The sequence below is a fragment of the Triturus cristatus genome, chromosome 10 (genome assembly GCF_964204655.1).
Source record: "Triturus cristatus chromosome 10, aTriCri1.1, whole genome shotgun sequence".
Lineage (NCBI taxonomy): Eukaryota > Metazoa > Chordata > Amphibia > Caudata > Salamandridae > Triturus > Triturus cristatus.
The window spans coordinates 871,329,510-871,351,902 of record NC_140593.1 but is presented as its reverse complement, the minus strand read 5'-3'; the positions used below and the strand labels follow the sequence as shown (position 1 = coordinate 871,351,902).

General features: G+C 39.0%; 1 protein-coding gene across 1 annotated transcript in view; it reads left to right on the top strand.

Annotated features, from left to right (window-relative positions):
• LOC146796142 (SCO-spondin-like) overlaps window positions 1-22,393 on the top strand; it is a 1,481,201-nt gene that overhangs the window by 1,139,445 nt on the left and 319,363 nt on the right. Inside the window, exons 101-103 of the mRNA XM_085631266.1 lie at window positions 12,710-12,756; window positions 15,078-15,344; window positions 16,469-16,630. Coding sequence (XP_085487392.1) covers window positions 12,710-12,756; window positions 15,078-15,344; window positions 16,469-16,630 — 476 coding nt within the window. The remainder of the gene's footprint in view (window positions 1-12,709; window positions 12,757-15,077; window positions 15,345-16,468; window positions 16,631-22,393) is intronic.

The following is a 22,393-nucleotide window of genomic DNA, read 5'->3' as shown; positions in this document are numbered from 1 at the left end:
TCTAATTGCAATAGAATTTCCATTACAGGGCGTTTAGCTTCATGTTTGATAGGGTATTGTGGTGGCACGTGCGGGCTGGAACTAATTGGTATAATGTGATAAGTCGAGTCTTTGTCCAAGCCTGCTTGATTGTGATATAATTCAGGAGGTTGGGCAAGATTCCCTTCTGTTGCATAAGCTTCTTTAAGTTCCTCACAAACAAGAACCAAAAAGGATGGTAATAATACCTCCTCCCCTGTGGGACTTTTGTAACAAACTCAGGCAGCCAATCTTTCTCAACCAAGAGAATGTCATGAGCATTTCTCAAATGTTGCCAGAATAATACTTTAATAGTATGCGGTATATCACCCTCAATGTTGCTGTCCAAATCATAAAGTCTGCCTGGAGGGCTTAGCTGCTGGTCTGGCTTTTCATCTTGAATATATATGTCAGTTGGTCTCATCACTAGAAACTCTTGAAGGTTTTGGCAAACTATTGAGACCTCTGCTGCACTGTCAAGCAACATTTTAGCCCATGTCTTGTTCAGTAGAAGCGTCCTGAGAATTTGTAGTATATTTAGCTGATATTCCTGCCACTTTCTTTATTCTGAATTGTGTTTTTTGTTGTGGAAGCTTTTCTTTCTTTTTTATGATGATCGGAAAATAGTTGTGAGTCTTTTTTCGGTTTTACATACTCTTTCTGTCTGCGTTCACCTCATCCACCTCTCTGTGATTTCCTGTCCGAGGAATCCTGAAAAGAACGAGAAGGATGCATATCAGAATACTAATACATTTCGGGCTGTTTAATTGCATCACGGTTGCATAAGTTATAACGTTTTTCAGTGAAGTTCTGTTGTTGAGATCCACCCCATGTTTTCTGTTATTCTTTTTTGTTTGTCTTTTCCCAGCGTTTTGTAGAAGAATCTGGTGTCTGCTTGGTGGTATCTAAATCAGATCAGTGGAAGACACATACTGAGAACTCTAAACTTATCTTTGGGTTCCATATGAGGAAACATTGCTTCAAGCTGGTTTGCTTTTTGTACTATCCAAAATGGGATTTCCTTCTGTTTGGTGGGTACCTTACCCATAATTACATTGATAGTAACTGGACTAATAGCAGGCCCAGATATCTGTGGTTACCTAGCTTGAACAGCCCTTCCTGGGGCAATTGTTATTGAATGCATAACATATTGCATTAGACGTCGATACAATCTAACTGTGTATATGAAGTACATACCACACCAATATTAAAGGCAGCTTTATTTGGAAATAGTATGTAGCCAGCTAAGACTGGACAGGCTGCCCCATCATCACTGAGAGGAACCATTCATTCATTGCGTGGTATATGTGGGTGGGCGCCCTGGAACAAATTGTGATGTTCCTGGTATGTTAATGGTATTTCTAAGTTTCATAAGGTCTGTAAGCAGGTGGTGGTGCTGCCTCAGTGTATGTATGAAATATTTTCGTGCTAGCATTGACTGCAGGATAATCTACACAGGAGGAGTAGACTTCATACCAAAGGCTTCATGCGCCTCTATCACGAAGGTAACTTCTGCACCAGTATTAACGAGCCCGTGTGAGGTTAAGTGAGTAGTTAGTACCTGTCTCCCATTAGCAGGGATGTTTATTTCTAGGGCCACTCTTAGTTAATAGAATTCAAAGAAAGTTAATATTACAGTAGGGCAATTCTTTTTAAAGGTTCAAGCTTGAACAACGTGCAGACAAGAACAGGTGCCTTCTGTCTAGCTGAAGAGGATAAATACTTGTCAATCAAACGTCTTCGCGTAGAGGTGAAAAGGAGAATTGGGCATATGTGAGAAAATTACTCAGGAGACCCATTAAATAAGTACCTGACCTAAAACATTGGTGGTGCCATGTTAAACTGTTCCTACAAATATAGCTGGACTCTATATTAGACCAACACTATCAGGACATGTTGGTATGTTTTCATCTCAGTCACCGATGTCAGTAGTTCTGTGTTAATTCCCAGCATAGAAATCTTTCTCTCAAAAAGACTTTGCACAGTAGGAGTAGAGCATCTCATTTGGTTTTGTCTAGCTATAAGGAAATGCCTCTAAACAAGCACAGAAAAGAGGGAAATCTGTGGCATCATGTTCTTCATGTACGACCCTGAAACTAACTGTACAGACTACAGGTCATCAGTGCCTATCGCAAGTACACATACAGCACATTCACACGTTTAGCAGGAGAGTGTGGTAAAGGGCACCGCAAGAAAGAGATGTCAACCTAAGAAGTTGACTCTAAAATGGAGACTGTATGCAAGCCATGTCACAATACCTGCTGTGGGAGTAGCACTGGAGAAGCCTCTCAGACAAGATGGATGAGGGAAGCTAATCAGACTTGTGACAGACCGTTCTTACTCTCGCCGAAAATCAAGGCTGTGATGGATGCTTCACATGGATGATGTGGCAATCAGGGTTGTCTGTTCACTTCTATAAGATAATATTGAGGTACAAATATCGCAATTCAACACATACAAAGTAATTTGTCAAAAATAGTGAGGCCAAATATATCGACTTACATAACTATTATGTAAAGTGCAAAAATCGCAACAACAAAAATATAGTACACAAAATATTGTATTCATATTTAAAAAAACTAAATTGCCATTATAATATCTTTGAAAAAATATGTGTTAAATACATTTGCATATATATATAATACAGAAAATGTAAACACACATTTAATAACCTGAAAATAATACAAAAAACGTAACTTCAAAATAAGTATAGAATAAGAAATCGAAAAAAACATAAAGTACATTTAAATAAATATAAACGTTAAGTCAGAATATAATAATTAAATAAAGAGTAAATTAATACTATTTAAAAATTTCATAAAAACAATATACAAAATAAAATCCTACAATTTAATTCCTAAATCTTTCAAATTAAACATTATGAAAATTAAATTCATCTAATAAAACACAAAACATTGAAGTCAAGAAATAAAAATATTCCCAAATACTACTAAATAGAAAATTAAAAAAATTAAAATACATCCTTTTTAGGCATGAAAGGATAACATTTACAATGTTAACTCCAATCTATTAAACAATAAAAAATATGCATTAAAAGAACATCATAAGTCCATCGCATCAAAACTTACTAAAAATACATCAAAGACAATCAGATGTATTATTCCCACTCCAAACTGTACAACAATAAAGTAAGAGTTTGATTTCGGAGAGGTAAAATGTACTTTTCCTCTCCAACAATAGGCAAAGTGGTGGACTACAGAGAGGTCAGATTTACTATTCCCGCTCGAATCTGAATAACAGTTTGTAAAGTAAAGGACTTTAGAGGCAACTGAAAACCTTCGTGCAGGGTTGGCACCTATATGCTGCTCTGTGTATTTCTGGCGGTGGGATGGAGTGGTGATGGAAGCAGATGGCATCACCTGTTGGCACACTGGAGCTGCAAGATTTTCTAGATCTTGTGTGTACCTGGGGGGATTCACAATGTGAGTATTATTCGATTAGAGTTTACACTAGAAAGATGGCTACTGAAGGTAAAAATATTTGTTTAATTGATTGCACTTTAAAAACTGCAAAAACAGGCACTTGGCTCATGCTGAGCCACTGTAGTTGATCATGATATGGCCCCAGACCTAACATGCATTAATTGCAAGCAGGGCGAGTGTGATTATGTTATTCAGTGACTGTGTAGTTTTCAACATAATTATGGTTTTGTCACATTTTCCACAAAGCACATCATCTGTATAATTTGCTGATTTAACAAAAAATGTTATATAGCTCAAAGGGATCAAAAGTTAATAAAACACAGCAAGACATGTTGCTGAGCATTGGAAGGCCCTTTGCTAAGGTTGACCAACCACCTTTTAGTTGCTGATTGAGGTATTTTTTTGTTAAAGTGGTGCTTTTGAGGCAAAACTTGTGCCCAAACAGTATTAACATGTGTAAATATAACAACACAATAAAGTAATAATCTCAAAAAATCTTCAGCGTTTCTCTGCATTACTTGCATTTCCTTGTTGCATAATTTAGTTGATGCTGTTGCATATTTTGTACACCCCTGACACATAAATACAAGTTCTTACCCTAGTTTATCCAGCTATATATCTTACTTCTTGTAAACATGCTCATAAATGCATCCCTAAGATTAAGACTACGTCCCAATATTTTTAATCCTACCGTGTAAAATATATCATTTTAAAACTCTATTTTAATAACATTTATAAAAGTAGTGGGATTAATTATGTGCTACTTGGTAATAGCTAGGGCCTTGATCCTGGTGCACCAGGCATAAAGCAAATATTTTGATTAAAAAAACACTAGCCATTTTGTGGTATCAGATCTTAGCACTCAGAGATCTTCTGCTGCCTGTGTAAAGGATAAGAGAATCCCATATATATTCATGCCTTTCGATTCCTATGTGGGTGGTTCCAGGCGGATTTTGCAAAAAAAGAAAATCTTGGCTATTCCAATAAGGCCCAGTCAGACAGCTACTCCCTTTCTTAGGGACCAGGATATCTCCCAGGTTATATGCTCACCGTACAAAACATCAATACATAACATTATCATATTGGAGCAAGTGCCTTAGTCTTTGAGATGGGTTTCATATTGTGTTTTGGGCAAAAAGCTGTCAACTGACTGCCTGGACAAATTTCAAGTTCATCTTAAAAAAGAGTTTGCAGTTGTTTGCAGCTCTTTGGTGTCTACATATCCCCACAATTCTGCTTGATAGGTGACAGCTGCTACAGACTTCATATTGCACACTTGTAGGGTGGCATGTACTGACACGCTGCCGGTTGGCTGACTAGACATGATACAGCTACACTAGAATGTTTTATGGTTTGGTCTGTGTTCTCTTTTTGATTAATCCAACTCAACCTACTGTTGAGTCCACTGTCAAGTTAGTGAAAAGCTGTCACCCACTTGAGGAGTTGTTTGTTAATTAAAAAAACATCTCTTTAATCGACTAGTGTTTTTCAGAAAAATGACATTAGTTAAGGCAGTGCTACTACAATACCAAACCTCATTTACTGTGTGCATAGATAATCCTGTCAGCGATATTAAGAGAGTGCCTTCAGCAAATTATAGGATTTGGATCTTTTTGGCCTTCATCCTTAGTGTATCAGGGTTTAGGTTGTCTTAAAAAGGCACTGACCTCATTTCTGACCAGACAAAAGAGCAAGGGAGCTAGAAAACACCTCTGTTGCACAACAGAAGTGCTGGGAAATTATTCAGTACATTTACCTGCAGAACCCAGAGAGGATGACGCATTATGGCCAAAGGTGCCAACTTTGAAACTGGGAAACCATGTCCTACACTCAGCGTTGCCTCAAAATCTTATGATTCTGGGCAAACCAGTTAATCTCCCCATACCTACAAAAATAAATGTGGCCTGGTGTAATGTAACTGGTGGTCATATAAATCACTCCAATACATTTGGGTTGAGTTTGCGCTATATAAAACTGCAAAAAATCAGACTGTGGCAACTGGAGGAAAAATATTAATAATATTGAGAGCGTGCAGGTATGTGATTTACAATCTCTCATCTGATGGATCTTTTTAAGTTGACTGAGACAGAAAGGGAATTAGCAATAATAGAACAATTCAACATTTGTTTAGCCCATTTGGCCCCACAATAAGGACCAGAAATCAGTAATTCAAGATAATTAGTTTTATTGCTAATTAATGATCAGGCCAGTATATATGCATATCAAGAGAATATTAAAAAGATACAGAATTGGCAAACTGAAATATTACAATAGGTTCAGTCTAAGTATAATAAGATATGAAATAATCACAGCAATGCAAAAACTGAGGAATGGGAATGGGTGTTCCTTAATGAAACTCTGATTCTCTCTCCTAAAAATGTATAATTCTAAAGTCATCTAATCGAGGCCCTAAGTTTTGAATACGGATTGTTCGTAGAATAGGGTCTCAAGGAAATTCGGACATGCGAGAAGGTGTCAGCATAGTAAAAACTCCAGTAGAAGTCTTTCAGCATTTTGAATAAGTGTTTAGCATGAAACTTCACACTTGCAAGAATAAAGGAAGCAGAGAGGTCTGTAACCCCCAAAGTCTAAGAGAATCAGACCTAACTTTTAACTGTGTTAACGGTAATTAAAATCAGTAAAACTTCAACAACAATATCTCTTTCCACACCCTCAGGAACCAATAATTTCTCTTCTGGTATGAAATTTGCAACATTACCAGACTTTTCCATCCCACAGAACTTGAACAGTTTTTGCAACCTTGAGCATTCCTCATTCTAGATACTCGATGAATAGGAGGATTAATCTGCTCATTAGGTCTTCACATTTCTTGTCAAGATTTCTCTTCTCAAGCCTTACTATCAAGAAACTAGTACAAACAGTAATACTCCTTTCTCTAGCTAATGAAATCTTGAGAAGGCACCTGCAAAAGAAATAACACGCTAACCAAGCAAAATACGTGTCAAAATCAAAGCCTTTAGTCTGGCTAACTTTAATTAAACATTTAACCGTGCACTTCAAATACATGGTTATACTTGTGTACATGTAACTCAAGTACAAATGCAAACATGAGTAAAAGCATACATGATTACACGTTCAAATATGACTTTCGGAATATATGCAAATGTGACTAAGTATAAATGCAAACGTGAACAGAATACATCTTCATGTTTAAACTGAACATTAGTTCACACGTTTATAAAACTCTACTTTCTACAGTAAATAAATGTCATTAATGCATTTAAATGTTCACACATGTTAGTAAAAATATGGTACAAGGTAAATATAGTGTCACGTGTAGGACATTACTGTGACATGTAAGGCTGAAGTCTATATTGCGCTACTCCAATATCAAGCATGGATTCCTCCAGCCGTGACAGTTTAATGGCAGCCACAGCTGCTTCTGTGCACTAAAATTAAATAGCAAAAAGTGGCCATTATAAATGAGAGAGAAATCAGCTAAAATCAAGAAGGTGCAAGATCACAAGAAAGTTTTTGACACAATGAAAGCAGAAACGTGGTGAAGGAGCAGAAATGAGAGGAGACAGAGAATTCCTTAAAGAGGCTATTATAGTGTCTGACAGGGAATAATTATTTTACATTAGAAATGAATGCACAATATCGTATCCACTTGAAATTAAAACTAGAAATAGGGCTCGGTGGAACATAGAAGCGATATTACCATAAAAAGGATATCATTTGTCATTTATCTTGCAGGGCAGTAACTAAATGAGTGTAAACGTGTAGCCAATACTTCTGTTGTGCAGAGGCCATGTTGAATAAATGTATTTTCTGCAGTATTTAGAAACAACGGGAGTCACTCTGCAGGGATAAAAGTAATTTGATTGCTTAAAATAACATTTGGTAAAAAGTCCTCATTAAAACTGTTATTAATGGTGGTGGCACAAGGAAAGCTCTGTCAGCCTCAGTTTTGAGAGACTTTTCTGAAATGTCCTAACATTTGACAAGGTATTTTCTCATTCGACTAGTGACTTTGTCAAAGAAGGAAAAAGACACATGAATCATCATCTTTTAGATGTTCCTTTTCCAAAATGAATCTGATGGTGTAACCACTTGTCCTGTCATATAATTGACTACTTCAGGTGAAGTGACTGAGATCCACGAGTAATCGCAGACAGAGTATGGTATTAATGACTGATGGCCTTTTTCCAGTGCTGAGTTGAGGAGAAGGATTTCACTTCTGACTAAGGAGAAGGGACTTTTTTTCACTAAAATATATACATTTTCCCAGAGGCGGCTGCTGCATGGAAGCAGCAGTGGGACGGTATGGGGTTAAGGGGTGGAGGAGTGATAGGGTTAAATAAATTAATCACTTACCTCCTGGCCGGCTGGTTGGCCGGCCACTGCTGCTTCTCCTGCGTCCTCTTCCTGGCTTCTTGGGGGAAACAGGAAGCACCTGGGCTCCCACGCTCCCTGTAGCCAATCACAACACTGCAATGCAGCATTGCGATTGATCCCAGGGGCTGGAAGGGTGGGCATGTTCTCTAAGCAGGCTGTAATGCAGTCTGCATTGAGAACATGCAATGAGCGCATGACTATTTGGCTGGCCTGAGAGGGCGGCCAATCACTCATGCTCACATACAGAGTGCAAACCACTATTTCCCCTGCCCAGAGACCAGCCCAGCTCCACAACACTATGCAACGGGAAAAAATAAAATGATAATACCCTTGAGTTATTATAATTTTATTTTTCCTTTTTTTACACTGCTTAAGGCGGAGGGGCGACGCTCCTCTGCCTTAGCGGAGGAGCCGCCACTACGTTTTCCCAGGTATTGATGTACTTGTGGTGTGATGTCAAATAGTTCTAAAAAGGTTCTCGAGGATGACCGTTTTTTAGCTGATCTCAATGTGGTGAATTGTTTATTTACAGTCAGATTTATTCTTAGCATAGCAATGAGTCTGAGAGCTGCATTGTCAGGAGTTGAGTCTAGGCCTAGATGGGCTGCCTCTTTTTTCCAACTAATGATGAATGTTGACATGTGGCCAAGGTTGAAGTGCTCTCTCCAGGGTTTGTCAATCTAATTTGTTCCTGTGGATCTCAGACTTTTCAAACCATACTTCATTAGGGCTTTTTGCCACCTGCATTCTATTGAAGCATAGTTGACATCTGCTTCTAAGGGCCGGGGTGTGGAAAGCTGTTCGCAGCATCAATAGAGTTGCCCATAATTTTCATTCATTGCATCTTATTTTAGATATTTTTATCACAGTCCCAAAGCTCAACTCCATAGGTGATCTGGGCACCAGCATTTGTCTGTAGCATTCTGTCTATGTTGATTAAAAAGTGATTGCCATGGAGACGGACCATCCAGAGAATTGTGTTTATGGAGGCTTCTGTTCTCTGAATCGCCTTGGTGATTTGCGGATCCCGGTGGAGGGTACCCTAAGTAGGAAATTGAGTTTGCTTCTTCAACTTGTGTGTCATTTATATGGAAAAAGTTTGTGATTTGACTACTTTTTTCTGAAGATCATTGTTTGCTTTTCTCTGTTTGTGTTCTGTTTTTTGTTCCCTCTTAAAATTTCTTCCAGAAATTGCCTTTTGTGATCAGGGTTAATCTCTGTTACAGTGTTGTGATGCTGAATTCCAGGTCCACATATGTTGGAGAAGTGTTTCATTTGCCCCAAGGACACTCCTACTCTCCCTTAGGGCTTCACCGATTTTCTGGTAAAAGGAATCTAGGTCTTTAACTTGGGCTGCTCATTAAAACCATTTAGATTCAATTGCTGTTTCTTTATTTTTGATGATTCGCAATTGATAACATGATCTAGCTTTCCCGATTCCATCTGGTAAGCCTCTGTGTGTATTAGGGGTTTTAACTCTTCTTTAAGAGATCTGCACTCCTCGTCCACCCAGCGTAACTTTTTACAAACCTTTGAGGCTGGTTATATTGGAACCAGAAGATCTGGAGGAAAGAGGGAAGAGTGATGAAAGCAGGCTGTGGTAACAATGTAGCCAGTGGTATGTTCGAAGAAAGGAAGAAACCAAATCTTGAAAAGAGGGACCAGGGAGGAGAGCAAAATTAAAACATGAAAATAGAAAGAATACAGTCCATACATATGCATCTCTTCATGATATTGGGAATGAGTAATATGCAGACCACTGGTTCCAATCTCCATGAAATCGGTCAATGGTTTAACACGCCTGTTGCAGATATCTATATACAGCCTTCAGGTAGCAAGTTCTCATTCTATTCAGAATAAGGCATTATGAGTTAATGCACCTACTGTAGTAGTTGGTCATAGGTTCCAATCATAGTAGGCTATATAGATGCTTTAAAGCACATACTGTGGAGATTTATGTGTGACCTCTATCCTCTATAATAATAATAAGGTAACTCCTATCTAATAGTACACCTGCAGTTCAAACTCATATCAGCAGAACACGAGTTGACATGGAAGAAACATAAAGCTATTTGAAATGTGTCCATCTATAGTATTTCAGAAACTAGGAAAATATGTTCATTACTATACATTGTAAAAACTTAAAAAAATATGTATTACATTGTGGCGTAATAAATGCTCAGCTTTACTGCATGATTATGGAGAGTGGGTAACTCTGAATTACTGTAGCATGGGCAAAAATGAATACTATTGTAGATAACGAGAAATATAGGCACTTCTGCCAGTCTAGGGTTTGGGTAGAGGTACTCAATGTCATTAGCACCGAGTATGGATGGTGCTGTGTGGAGTTAAACCTGAGGAATTCCTCTCAAAATAATATTTGACTGTCAAGATTCGTATCTCTAGAGTTGCATTTGAATTCTCTACTATAGTGTTGACATACTTGGCTAAATATGCTTGTAAGCATCTGATAGGCCCCATTTATAAAAACTGTTTAGTGGAGGGATTTTGTCCTACATTGTCTTGCAGTTTGCTAACTTATATTCATTTTTGACAGATTTTAATGCCTGCATGTAAAATTGAACCATTTGTCACAAACTTTGCTGAAGAATTCTTTGAGTACATACATATATATATCCCCTTGAACCACTCTTCACAGTGCCTAAAAATAGTCCTTTAAAATTGAAGTCTTAACCAATTTTGTTGAGAACACTTACAATTCTGCCATTTGCAACATTAAAAAAAATCATTGGTAGTGAATCCCAAGTCTACCTATCAAATTGTCTCCAGATTGTTTGTAATTTTCAACACCTTTGACGCCACAATACATTTTAAAGATTATCACATCACACAAATATTCATTAAATCACCTTAACGCACAATTCATATAGAAACAGAATCACTATTTATCTTGCAACCTACAAACCAGGGCAAATTCAGAGCATGGCTGAGGGATTTGGGGATGTCAAATCAAGCAATCCCATTTATGTTGCTTGCATTATAGCCAACGGCTACCTTAATATGCCACTGGACAAAGGCTATTTACCATAAGCAAATGTATAACATTATGCGTGTGACTCACAACTGTCTCTGACAATTGGATGTGACTAATACATTTACAGTTGAAACTCTTTTTATCTTTTGTTGTGCCTGAAGCATTATCTGTCTGGGTTGTTCTTTACTCATCTTTATATAGGATATAGTTATGAAAAGTTTGTCCATGTAAAAGAGTTCATTGAACGATTAACCCAGTTGCATCAGCTGAAGGAAGTCTTGATTCCTCCATAGTTTTAAGATTGTATCCTCTAACTTAGAAGCTCAAACTTAAGTGCACATATTTCAAAGACCCCAGCATGTTTAATTCCACTGCTTTCTCAAGATCTGCACTACCAGGACTCATTGGTGACGTACTCCCGATATACATAGAGAAAGTAACAGTGGTCCCTAGGCAATAAATGTATGTGCAATGCTTAGAGAAATATAGTTCCCAACGATTGTTCCAATAACAATGAAAAAAGAATGTTTAATAATAATTTTTTTTAAACACGGAGTATGGAATATACCCCTGCTGGGGTCGTTCTAGAACAAGTTTTAAAAAAGAGACAAAACAATAAACACACAGGCAAAAAAACAAGCTGTGACCAGTAAATATATGTAAAATGAGGGTCGCTTATTTCAGAAACACAGCACTTCTGCACCCAAATGATGTATATTTCTATAAATATTGCACGTGCATTTATTGCCTAAGGACCACTGTTCCTTTCACTACGTAGTACCCTTGGTCCTTAGAGATTCTTGGGTTACCCGTTGTGGCTTTGAAAATATACTTCCAATATACAACACTGTCCGGGTACCTTACTAGAGGGAACAGGAATGGATAGTGATTACTAATTGCCTGTGACTAAGAAGTATGGAAGTGTGTATTAACATATAGAGGAAACTGGAGGTCACATTCGCCTATAAGTTTACAAGCGAGAGGAAAATACACCACAAATGATAATCCCAATGAATTATTGGGCGACATAGAACAACACTAATTGCAGTTTGTACAGGCCTTGAAGAAGTTCTGATGAAGCAAAACTCATTGGCTACTGATTTTTGTATAGGTTACAATCAAGTTTACCTTTTATCATATATGATCTTCAAATAATATGATGGTTTAACGGATCACAACAGCTCATTGTACAAAGTGTTCTATTATTGACTTGAATCACCATAATGATATATGACCATAGGGAGTACCTTCACACCCCAATTTCTGACTTTTTTGATTTTGGATTGCTTACTTAGTGACAAACTCCCCGACTCCATCAGAATGGAAGCTAACCATCTCAGGTTCAGGAAGAGTTTAAAAACCTTCCTGTTTGCCTGATTTCCTCAAGATCTAGTGAGTTAAGCGCTGGGATGCCTCCGGGTAGCTACGCGCTATATAAGTCTGTAATCATTCATTCATTCATATGTGCAGTTGATCTAAGTGCATTAACTGCTACTTGTTTATGATTTGTTTTATCTGCCCATGTCTTGTTGGTGAACTTATTCAGGACTCACACTCTACTCATAGGCTATTTATAGCCCAGACATATCAACGCATCCACTCAAAACTCACCCACAGTTCATAGAATATTTATAGTGCCAGCGATATCAATGAATTAATTTTGGAGTCCACACTGTCAGTAAAACAGTAGTAATGCAACACTGCGTAACAGATATGTATTTAGCACTCAATCCACAATATATTCAAGAACAAGCTCTAGCATGGAATATTCATGCCCAAAGTTTATGTATCAGGTTGACATTAATAAACTCCCTTTGTGTAAGAAGACTGTTCAACATTCAGCTGCAGCAGACCTGGCTTTTGATGCTCACAGGACATTTTACTTATTTTGCAGTGTGTGCTCACAGGGAGATCTTCAGTGCTCCATGAAGAACTGTGAAGGTATGTACCAGGGTTTGTAATCTTTACTATTATGTTGTTGGATCCTTCTTTTCATTTCGAAAGCACCTTTGTTTTTTTCCTAACTCCGGCAAAGACAAATGGAATTAGGCAAATGGAAACCTGCAAGTAGTTTAGTGGTACATACCCACACTTGGTAGAGAGAAAGGAGCTGTGCATGTTCTGCTGACAGTCATCAATGAGTAAGGTAACATTATTATGTAAAGCCATTACAGACTTCAGTCTTTTATCACTATGCAAACTGAGATTAATTTTATTTACTTATTATTGCCTACAAGCAAGGTCTACATGACCAAATATTTGAAAATAGCTGAATGTTTCGAAGCAGTTGATTTACCCACACATTGATTATTGTTCTATAGGAAGGAAGGAACCGGTGAGTTCAGGGCTACAGGCTGTGGAATGCACATAGCTTATGCCTGAGGGCTGGACAAATCTAAATGTGCTTAAGGAAAAGACTTAAATAGTAACTGTTCAAGCTTACATTCAACTAACACCATGAGAACCACACTGAGCCAATGCTGAGGACAAAACCAATTAATATTTACCTGAGGGAAGACTTTAAATCAGAGCTTGTTTGAAACTGAACTTATAAACCAATTGTGTCTTAGGTATCTGTAACTGGAGCCTTCGCTATCCTGATTGTACTCAGCTGCATACAATATACAGACACTATGGGGAAGCACATGTTTATGGGTTACAGTGAATTTAACAGGGACATGCACCAATCTTCTATTTTAAAGATCCAAACCCCAGGTACAAAATCAGAAGAGGACATTAGGGCTGAGATGTTGCCACCTTGTTCCATTTACTGTGATACTTGATAGGTGCCAAAAAAGCAATGAATCAAATAATGAATATAATGATGGCGGGAGGAGGGGAAACCGAGAGTCTTGGTGTAATCTTAATCTAGTTAAGAGACAATCCATTTGTGTTTTCTTGATTAACAAATTTGAGGACTCTGGGCTTTCCTGTGGTAGTTTTTCCAAATCCTTAGGGATCGCTGGGAGTCCATCAGGTAATTAAAATGTGTTGAATGTGTGAGAAGGTTAGGATCAAAATTGCTGCTGGTCTCTTGTTTGACTCATCAGTTTGCTCACATAATGCTATATATACATCTCTAGTTCTAATGCATATATCTATTGTTCTATCAGTCAGTTTGTCAATCTGTTAGTCACTATCTAGATTTAAAAAAAACGTTTTTTATTTCTATCTGTTTCTCTCTGTGTCTGTCCTGATGAATCTAGTTGTGTTAATTCCTGCCCATATTTCTGTCTCTCCCTAAGGTACCTGTGGGTTGATCTAAGTGCCATAAATAGGTTTCTTTAGTATAACACCATAGGCCAGATGTATTGTTGACCAGGTTACATTGTAGTTGCTGTATTTGCACAGTTTCACGGATGCGACCTTGTCCGAATTGTTGCATTATGCTGGATGTATCCATCCGACACCGCGCAAAAGTGCCATTCTCAAGCTGTTTCATAAATCCTACCATATGAATTTTAATGAGGTAGTATGCATTTCGCAAATGTTTGCAAGTAGGTTTGAAGGTAGATATAGAGTCCTGCAGTGAACTCGAGGCCTTAATCTCTGCATTTACATTTACTATTTGTTGGTATTATGAACACCATCCCTTATTGTTAGAAGTTGTAACATCCAAAAGGAAACAGATTGCAAGATGGACATTGTGGGGACCACAGTGTTCTTTGGGACCATCATCTATTTTTCATGTGCCCACAGGTGCCACTTGCTCAGCGGATACGGTTCATCAGATTTTTACCAATTGCCAAGGTCAATTGATAAATGTCAATGGTTTGTTACCACAGGCTCAGACGCTGGCCATTGAGACATTTTCTTACCAGCACAAAGAAGGAGGAACACCCTATTACCTTCCATTTTAATTGTGATTTGCAAGGACTTTTAATATTGCTTTGATATACTGTGTTATCCATCTTCACTATCACTAAAAGTGCCTCTTTGCCCAGACCATCCTTTGCAAAAGTGAACATGATATAATTAATTGACCCCATGTTCTAAAATCCTCACCCTAAAAATGCTTGAATCATCTTTTAAAATGATAAGATATGAAAGATTTGAGTGAGGTTTCCACACAAGATGGTACAAGTGAGGATGAAATAAACATCTGTTATTCAGTGCCAAGAGGCCCTTCTGGGTGAATGTGCACTTCACAAATACACATTATGTTATTTTATGTTGTAGAGCAAAACATAGAGTGTTGACTTTATGCTCACATCTGGTGAATTTCTTTGCTTCTTGGATACATCTGTGTATTCTTTTTTCAGGGGCTGTCTCATTGAGTAAATGGTCAGAGTGGACAGCCTGCAGCGTCTGTCTTCCTCTAACCTCTGTCAATCCCAGGATCCTTGCCACCTTCCTGTCTGACAACAGGACCAACTTGCCCTCCGATCCTACTCCACTGGCTTCGATCCAACGTAGGTTTCGGGTCTGTCTCAACTTGCAAACTGGATTCCCCTGGACTGGAAACCTGTCTCTGTGCTCTGGAGAACTGATAGAGGAGAGGCTATGCCCTGACACTGATATCTGTGAAGGTACAAGTAATTATATCTATTTAACACAGCTAAATATTATTGCATTCTGCAACTAAACTACTATAGAATGGGCATCAGCATATTGTTATGTATGGCTCTGGTAGAGAGCCACTATCATTTCTGAAACTGATAACTCACTGCTATGATGCAGCAACAGTTGACCAATAAACTTGTTACCTACTGTTGCTACATCCTAAAGGCCTTACAGGACAGGCTGACAGGGCTGTCTGAGAGCCTGTCAGCGCAGCACTGTTTGCCTGATTTGAATGGAAGCATAAAGCACAGCTGTTGGGGAGAGGGAAGTCAGGGAAGGTGTTGTGGTTGGGTAAAGGTAGTAGGTAAGGTATTTAATTTTAACATTTGGGACAGGAGGAGAGACCATGTTATCAATGGCTCTCCATTACTTCTCTGCCTCCGCATAGCAGGTGAAAGTACGGGCAAATGTTTTTGGGGACCATACATAATATAACATTTTAGAAGGGTAAAAAAGTGAATTACAGGGAAGTTTTTCTCCTCTGGGTTCTGAGTGACATCATAAACAAGTTAATCTTTGCTGCCTTTGTCTATTTACGGTCAGGGATGGATGTTGGTATTCATCAACAATTTGCTGATGAGTGCCCACAATGAGAGCACATGCATATTTACTTTAATTAGGGACAAGAGTAAATGTGTTTACTATGTGTGTATTTAAAAGGAATGTCTGCTAATTAATTCTGCTGTCAGGGAGATAATAACTTCTCCATGGAGAAACCAAAATAAGGTAAATGTGAAAATGCTAAATTGTTTATTTTGTGTTTTCATAGTTGTACAACTGTTCACAATTTGCATTCAGAAATTTAATGCATGCTGGTTTGCCAGTGACTCTACAGCTTACATATAAATCAAGGGGCACTCATATTCATAGATGTCTTTTGGAATGCCCAAAATTGATTTTACCCCAATCATGGGAGAGACACAAGAGTACTTTTCCAATTTTTTTCCTCTCTTTCAGGCCCTCAGTGATACGTTTTCAGCGCAGTGTGCATCATTGAAAACCCATATTGCATAACTGTTGTATAATACCCCCACCTTTACTGCCAATTACAGTGTTATTTATTCGTTTGATTCTCTCTTCTCTTTCCCAGATCTCTGCCTTTGGAGTGAGTGGAGCCCCTGGAGCCCTTGTCGTGCACCCTGCAGTGGGGGATTCCGTGTTCGATGGCGTCACGTCCACCACCCAGCAGGGGGCAATAGATGCCATGGACCAAGATTTCAGTCTGAGAGCTGCAACACTGCTGCTTGTCCAGGTGAATCATTAAATAAATATGCTTATGTAGCTACCGACTGCAGATAAGAGCCTCCAGGCATATCTAGTCTGCTAATCCCCTTGCAGATAAAGACCCACCACCTGACCAAAGGCCTTGATTTTCATCTTGGTGGAGAAACTGACTCTAGTCACCCCACCACTAAATATAAGGAGGCAGAGAAGGCAGGAATTCTACCAATCAGATTGCCACAACCCATCTGCACCATCACCAGCAGTCCAGCAACCCTCCACAACATAAGGATGTTTATGTGTCCTGGCGGTCGGACAGATGACAGTGGGTCTGAGTGTGTCTGAGCAGCTTAGAGTTGGTGGGCCCTTGTCTTGCTATTTTCCTGGACTCAAGAAATCACCTGCAGGGTACTTCAGTTGGCCTGGAAAAATGGAAGTGCGCAGGGAATACAACTGCGTACACCCAGCAGTGTGACCCTTGGTGCCAGATGTAAGGTAACGTATTTAACTATGTCCCAACAACAGAGTTTGTTTCTGGTTTCATGCAGATATAATTTTCCTACATCCAGCAGAATACATGGATTGACCATGACCTCATGATGGTCACATTTTGGGGTCTATTTTGCAGTTGTAAATGAATTTGTGTGTCAACATATGCAAGTTCACATGTTATTGCAGAAGAAGCTGAGCAAGAGAGTATACACAGAAGTTGAAGAGAAGGGAAGAGATGGTTGAATTTTGGAGTACACTGCATGGCCCTGATCATGAGTGAAACTATTATCTAACATAGGCAAGAGTAAATTCCAAGCACCTTAAGGGTCTAAAATCCTAATTGGTGGGCATAGAGGAGGTGGGTCTCTTCCGCAAATTTCTGGGGCGTTGCCTTTCTATAGCTCTATGATTTTCCTATGCAAGAGTAGGTTAGCGATAGGATGGTCGTTTGACAGGACGTATGGGTCTGCATTTCTTTTATGAAGTGGTAATAATGGCATATTTCTGATCTCTGGGAACCACTGTTTTTAGCAGGGAGGTGTTTATGTAGTTTGGGATGTTCCCAACCAGCATGGATTTGAATTATATATGTATGCAGAGAAACATGGTTCCAAAGGTAGATTGTATGCTTTCGTTGTGATGGCCAGTTTCAGAGGTTTCCAGGGGTTTAAATTAAGTGGAAGTAGACTGAAGGGGAGGCTGGAGGTTCAAAAGTCTAGTGGGATGGTACAGTGCCATTAGATGTGAAGTCTCGAATCTTTGTGATTTTGACTCGTAGAACTTCAAAGGTCTTCACAATGTTGTTGTGATGAGCAGGACCAGTTCTTGAAGGTGTCTTGGATGGACAGGTCTAAAAAAAGGGTAAAGATCTCCCTCATTTGGTTAGAGACCGTGCTAACGCAACTTGTGGAGAGGCCTTTTTTGGTATCCTGATAGCATTATGATAGCTTCTCCAGTTCTTTGTGCAATTGAGTTTGTCCTCTAGCCTTAGAGAGTAGGATCATTTTAGTTCAGGTAGTTCCTTATTGTACCATTTGGTACAGTTGTAATTGTCTGGCTCTAGCAGAGGCCCAGATCTGTAGATCAGTTCTGTTGCAGTAAAGTTTATCCAGCAGTGCTTCAGGGTCTGCTAGGTTTTAAAGTTTTACTTTCACAGCAATGTATGTTTTCCTCAAACTCTTCTGTGCTGATGTTTCAGTAGTACTTGGTTGAGATTTGTAGTGAACCTGTTATAATGCAACAGATGTTGATATATTGCAGGTTAGAGAGGAAGACAGAGATGAAAGAATGGACCAATAGAGGAGTTTGAAACTGTGCCTGAACTCAAGGTGTTGCATGTGATTGGCTGTATGTGTTGTAATTAAGCCCAGGCAAAATTACAATTATGCAGACCAAATTTGCAACATTTCTGTTCACTTCTTATTTGATATTGTGAAATTCTCACATTGACCCCATTATACCATATCACATATTTATGTGCCATTCGTGGTAACATTTTAATGCAAACGCTAATGAATAAGGGGAACAACCAGAATGCAAGTGGATTGAGCTCATACCACTTGTGTTGTTGGGCTACTATATATTGTAAAATGCATCTTTGTATCAGAAAGTGACACAGGGACACATTTCATGCTAAAATACAGAGATAAATGTTGGACTTGTATTTTGCATAACCTAACCAAACTTTTGCCTAATTACTTGATATCAAATTACATGATTGGAGCATCTCCAGTTGAGGTAGTTGATGTTTTGCTTTTTGAATGAAGCTCAGGGCCTCTATATTTTTGAGGATGTGCTTCCCTGCAATAGAGTTTAGTTTGATAAATCAGCAGGATGAAATCAACATGATCAGTGTTTTCTTGCCTATGGTTGCAGTTAGAGGGCCAATATGAGGAATTTAACCAGGAATTCAGGGTTTTATCCTATAGTTGGACAAACACAGCAACAATGACATTAACTATGCCATGGGCAAGCTATATTGAGTGCACTCAGATTAGGTTAGACCAGCAGAGAAGACTAGCTCTACCTCTTCCCCTTTTTATTGCCTGTCTGTTCTCTGGATAATCTGATGTCCCAGAGAAGGAGGCCATTGAGGGAAGCAGTTGAGTTGTCTCCTTACCAAGTTTCACTGTGGATAGCTAATGGCAGTTGGATTCAGAGGCCCCGGGTTACCCACATATGATTTCTGGTTTTGTGGGTATTGGTGAGGCCTACATTCATGTGAAGGCTAGGATCTGCATAACAAGCTGGCCAGCTCAAGTCAATGGATGGAGTGAGGTGTTGCTGTTATTGCTGTGATCCCTGTCACCTAAAACACCCTCAAAGACCCATGAGTTGGATTGTCTGTGGGGGCATGTGAGGGTAATCAGTCATATAATAATGTAATCAATGCCAGCCATTCTGTGAATGGAAGAGATGGGGGAAGAGAGGGGAGTGCACAGAGAGACTACATCCTTTGACAGTGAACACTAATGCTTGCTTTGCTCAAATCCTTTGAAACTCTGTCCAGAAATGAACTGTCCTTGAAGAGTTATCGAGATGGGCTGCTAGCTTTACAAGACTAACTGGGCTGTGACATAGCCCGCCTCACCCCTGCTTGACTTTTCAGATGCACTTGTCTGCCTTAAATAAACTTAAATAAACTAGTCTGCCTCTGTTTAGAGAATATGGTGTGTGTGTATGCATGTGTGCAGATGTATGTTTGTGTGCATATGCTTGTGCTAGTGGATGAATCGGTGCCTCTTGAGTACTATGCCCTGAATAAGCAGGAGTAAAGTGTAGTGCTATGCGGATTAGAACTGATGGAAGACTTTTGGCTCCCGATAGACTTGTAGAGCTGTCTTGTAGGTGTTAGAGCAGAATGAAATGAAGACAGATTTAAAATGTTCAGTTCACAGTTACACACAAACAAATAAAGACATGTAATATGAAGCTCCATGTGTGGTGTAGTGATTAGCAGGTAACCAGACTGGGGGGACGCTACAACTGGCGACACAATAGGGGATAAGTTACCTGAAGGTCAGCAGTGTTCTTCCAGAAAGTTTACCGTGGTCCAAGCAAACTGCTTGTGCGTGCAACAAGTGCTTTCTTTGGAGTAAGGAATAGATGCATGGCTCTGATGAAGTCAAAGTGCAGCTCCAACCACTATAAAGCATTTGATGATAAAGCAAGCCCTGCAGAGAAATCTGCACACCATTGGCCAAAAACCTGCTGGTCAGGCCGCAAAGAAAGGTATCGTTCTGCTACGCAATATAAAGGCATGCAGTTTATGGAGTGTTAACTCTGAAGATAGATACATACAGATACCACAAAGAAGTGCTGAAGGCTATAGTAGTCAATTCAATTCAAAGACTTTACTCAGTATGAAAAAACAACCATAAAAGCAAGCAACAATAAAAACAATTACACATGATTATAATCAGAAATGACGTTGCCAAAAGTACATAATTCGAATTTCTTAAAAAGCTACCATCCAGTTTCCTTAAAAAAAATTAGTATAAAACATAAAATAAAAAAATCATTATGGCATCAAATAAAACAAATACTTTTACATATATTGATTGCTTTCATAAAAAAAGTGCAACATTAAGGCAAACCCTAGTATCGTTTAGCTCAAGCATATATTTCAGGGCAACAATGAGCGAGCTGATGTTTTGTGCAAGCAGAAGAGGTTTTAAATAATGGCGCGTAAAATTTTAATAAAAATCACAGAATAACATAAAGTGCATTGTGCTTTGCTTGCTCTGGCCAGCCCAAGGACAGGGGGTTGTATCTGAAGGACAAGATTTCATGGAGGGAAAAGCAGCTAAATGATGGTCACTCTCTAGTCTAAATCTAATTATTACAAAATTATGCAAAATGTTAAACATAGGTTCAATAACTTTGACACCCCTCCTCCAGCTCCAGTGAATGATAAAATATAACGGTTGGCTTCCTCTCCTCGCTTCTCACCCGAGCTTCACTTCTATAGTTCATAAAGTTATCTTTAATGAAGCGTTTGGTGAGTGTTGTTACCAGTGGGGGGGTAGGCTGAATTGACATCGTGAACAGATCACTGTAGATGGAATTAATGTAGCTCACCCAGGAAATACACATTGCTTTATCCATGGACAGGCAATTTAAAATGATTGACTTAGTGAAGCTAGTCTTGTCTTTTATCCAAATAATGCCCTAGAGCAGCAAAGGGCGAAGTGTGACTATATCTGCTAGATACTGTAACTCTGCCTCTCTATGTGTTATCTCTGTAGAGGCAGAGGTGGATAGGCAAAGAAGGTGCTTGAGGAAGCAGTTTTCCTCGATCTGAAGAGCCTTATTGTTATGACCACACCAGTACTATATATGGCAATAGCTAGTACCTTGGCCTTGTATGCTGCTAGCATATATTTTATGGGTTGTGTGCCCACCTTTAGTGAAAACTTAAATATTCCATGGGCACTTCTATTAATCTTACCCCTAACATTTGTGGTTTCATGTGTCCATGAGCCATTACCTGCAAAAGTAAAACCCAAGTAACAAAAGGTGTCAACATTAGCTACCGGGGAATTATCAATAAAAAACGTTCTATATTTCTTTGGCTTGGTCCCACAAATCATTCAATAGGGTTTGTTTTTTGTTAACCATCAGTTTTCTTGTGGCAATAAAACCCCCAGAGGTATTTATTTATTAGTCGCTGTAAGCCCACCCGGGTCCTTGCCAGCAGAACTTTATCATCTGCATATAATAGCACTGGTATAGGACTCCCGCAGACTTGGGGGGCATCTGCTTGAATTGCTTGTTGAGCCTTTGCCACCCCATTAATAAACAGGGAGAATAATAGGGGGCCCAGAACACAGCCTTGCCGAATACCTCTTTCTATACTAAAATTCATAGTGCATTCACCTCGTGGACCAAAACGTACTGTACTCAATAATGTCTCATACAACCTTGTAATAAAGCAAATATTCGGTCTAGGCATACCAATTGTAAGGAGGGTTGACCAGAAAATAGAGTGATTGACTAGATCAAAGGCAGAACTCAAACCTGCAAAGCAGAGATACAATCTGCCACCTTTAGCCCAAGTATATTTGCCTATTACCAAGTACATGTTTACACGTTGCTCTATGGTCCCCACTCCTTGTCTAAATCCAAACTACGCTGGGGAGAGTATCGAATGTTCGCATCCCCACTCTTCCAGTCTCTTAAGTAACACTTTTCTTATCACTTTCACCCTGGAGTCTAAAAGTGATATTGCCAGTATTTTTTCATTTCAGATTTACAGTAGTCAAATACAAATAAAATACATAAAAGTGCTGGCTGACAGAAT